The sequence below is a fragment of the Lolium perenne genome, chromosome 4 (genome assembly GCF_019359855.2).
Source record: "Lolium perenne isolate Kyuss_39 chromosome 4, Kyuss_2.0, whole genome shotgun sequence".
In the NCBI taxonomy this organism is placed as follows: Eukaryota; Viridiplantae; Streptophyta; class Magnoliopsida; order Poales; family Poaceae; genus Lolium; species Lolium perenne.
In genome coordinates this window covers 379531409-379534250 of record NC_067247.2, presented here as the reverse complement: position 1 = coordinate 379534250, position 2842 = coordinate 379531409, and the positions used below count along the sequence as shown (strand labels likewise).

The 2842-nt window shown below is 49.1% G+C and overlaps 1 protein-coding gene across 1 annotated transcript; it reads left to right on the top strand.

The window, feature by feature from the left end:
• The first annotated feature begins 760 nt into the window (after positions 1-760).
• Positions 761-1267, top strand: LOC139830341 (uncharacterized). Its single transcript, XM_071818345.1, has one exon. The coding sequence runs from the start codon at positions 761-763 to the stop codon at positions 1265-1267; it is 507 nt and encodes a 168-aa protein (XP_071674446.1).
• Positions 1268-2842: the final 1575 nt, after the last annotated feature.

Below are 2842 nucleotides of genomic sequence, written 5' to 3'. Positions count from 1 at the left end.
TCAATCATGTAAGGCAGCTCATGAGATCATTGTATTGAAGTACATGGGAGAGAGATTAACCACATAGCTACCGGTACAGCCCCTTAGCCTCGATGGAGAACTACTCCCTCCTCATGGGAGACAACAGCGTTGATGAAGAAGGCGGTGATGGCGGTGATGTCGATGGAGATGCCTTCCGGGGGCACTTCCCCGTCCCGGCGGCGTGCCGGAACAGAGACTCCTTTCCCCCAGATCTTGGCTTCGCGATGGCGGTGGCTCTGGAAGGTTTCTCGTACCGTGGCTTATTCTTATCGAAGATTTAGGTCAGGGGGCTTCTTATAGGCGAAGAGTCGGATTCGGAAGGGCTGCGGTGGCTCCACACAATAGGGGGCGCACCCCCCCTTGGGCCGCGCCGCCACCCTATGTGGTGGCCCTGTGGCTCTCCTCTGGTCCCTCTCGGGTGTTCTGGAAGCTTCGTGGAATTATAAGATGCTGGGCGTTGATTTCGTCCAATTCCGAGAATATTTCCTTACTAGGATTTCTGAAACCAAAAACAGCAGAAAACTGGAACTGGCACTTCGGCATCTCGTCAATAGGTTAGTTCCGGAAAACGCATAAAATCATCATAAAGTGTGAACAAAACATGTAGGTATTGTCATAAAACAAGCATGGAACATCAGAAATTATAGATACGTTGGAGACGTATCAGACGCTAGACAAGTTCCGCACGGAGATCATTGACTCCTCTTCCGACGAGGAGTCCGATCAGTCTATGTAGACAATGGCTACTGCTACGGCCGCAATCCTCCATGAGTACAATGCCAGCCAGACGCCGGTGCACCGGAGCTTTGTGAAGGGCCGCTCAAAAAACCTGCCGCGCAACAGAGTGGAAGGGCACTTTCGGCTCCACGCGGACTACTTCCACCTCACCGATCCGTTGTTCAAGGAAAAAATGTTCCGTCGCCGGTACAGGATGTCATGGGACCTGTTCATGGTCATTCTACGAGCCGTCACAAACTACGAACCCTACTTCCAATGCAGGCCCGATGCAACAGGTGCGCCAGGCTTCACCTCCTACAAAAAATGCTCCGCAGCTATTCACATGATATCATATGGAATGGCTGCTGATATATTCGATGAGTATCTCCGAATGAGGGAGAGCACCTGCCTTGAGTCCATGTACCGGTTTTACCAAGCCGCGATTACTGTGTTCGGACAACATTACTGTAGGGAGCCAACACTTGAGGATCGGCTGTTGTCTATCAACGCGTCTAGATGGTTCCCATGAATGATTGGCAGCATAGATTGCATGCACTAGGAGTGGAAGAACTGTCCATTTGGATGGCAGGGTTAGTACATCGGGCATGCAGAGGGACGCATTGTCATTCTTGAAGCAGTCATATCTCAAGATTTATGGATTTGGTATTCATTCTTTGGCATGGCCGATTCCAACAATGACATCAATTTGTTGCACCGATCACCAGTTTTCAACAGGCTTATGCAAGGCAAAGCTCCCCGAGTGAGCTACATGATCAATGGAAATGCATATGACAAGCCATATTATCTTGCTGATGGCATCTACCCTGACTGGGCCACACTGGTGAAGACTGTCCGTAATCCAAACACGGAGAAGACGAAGATGTTTGCCAAGATGCAAGAGGCTTCCAGGAAAGATGTCGAGCAAGTATTTGGTGTGCTCCAAGCTCGGTGGGCAATTGTCCGTCACCCGGAAAGGACATGGTCGGGGAAGACCATGCATGAGGTCCTGACATGCTGCGTGATCATGCACAACATGATCGTTGCGAACGAGTATCCTGATGGCCGCAATGAGCACCAATGGAATTTCTAAGATGAGCTGATTGCGCCAATTCCCGGGGCATTATCCTGGGAGGAGTATCTGCATTTGAATGTAGAGGTCACTGACGAGATCAGATCGAAACATCTACAGAGGGATCTGATTGAGCATCAGTGGGCATTGGCTGGCCACGAAGAAAATGTCTAGAGGATTCCATCTTATTTTCATGTAGACTTTTAAAAATTTGGATATAATAACTAAGATTTCGTTGAAACTGTTTATTTTGTTGTTTTGAAACATTCCAATCGCCGACGCGCAAATGCATTGGGCCGCTAGAAACACCCCAGACACAAACGGACTCGCGAACATAAATGATCAATTTTGGTCCGCTAGACGACAGAAACAGAGGCACGTCGGCAATCTAGACGTCCAAAGTGCCCTAAGAGCATCACCGGTAGAGCCCCTAAACCCTCAAATCTTCAAAGCATTTTAAGGGTTGATAATTTGCATTTTTTTGTCACTTTTGTGAAAACAGGGGCAAATACTAGAACCCTCAAACCGTCAAACTTTTAAGGATTCGAGGGTTCTAGTTTTTTTCGCAACCCTCAAACCCTCAAACTTTTATTTGACATATCACAATGATTTCGTTGTTCTAGCATAACTGTTAATTGAAGTTGTTCAAATGTGCATGATGATAGCTTAAATAGTTAGGTTTAATTTTTCTGATCAGTTTGATATATTATACATATTTTTCTGATTTTAAAACAAATATAAAAGAAAATAAAAAGAAAATGCCACTGAGGTTCACCGGGTCAACCAACGGTGATTGGCACCGATGAGCGGCGGATGCGGCGCTCCCGTGCCCCCCTGCATGCGCGGAAGGGCGCGTTCGAGAGAGGAGGCCGCGGCGAACCTGATGGTGGCGGCGCCGCTCCTTCATGGCTGTCGGAGCTCGGGCGACGACGATCAGCGGGATGGCCAGCGCAGGCGCGTGTGGCGGTGGAGTTCTAGGGCGAGAGGGGGAGTGCGGAGGGGCTCGGCGGGACGAGGAGCTCACCCCGGTGTCGA

Coding starts and splice junctions, on each gene's coding strand:
- LOC139830341 (XM_071818345.1), top strand. CDS start 761: ATGGCTACTGCTACGGCCGCAATCCTCCATGAGTACAATGCCAGCCAG.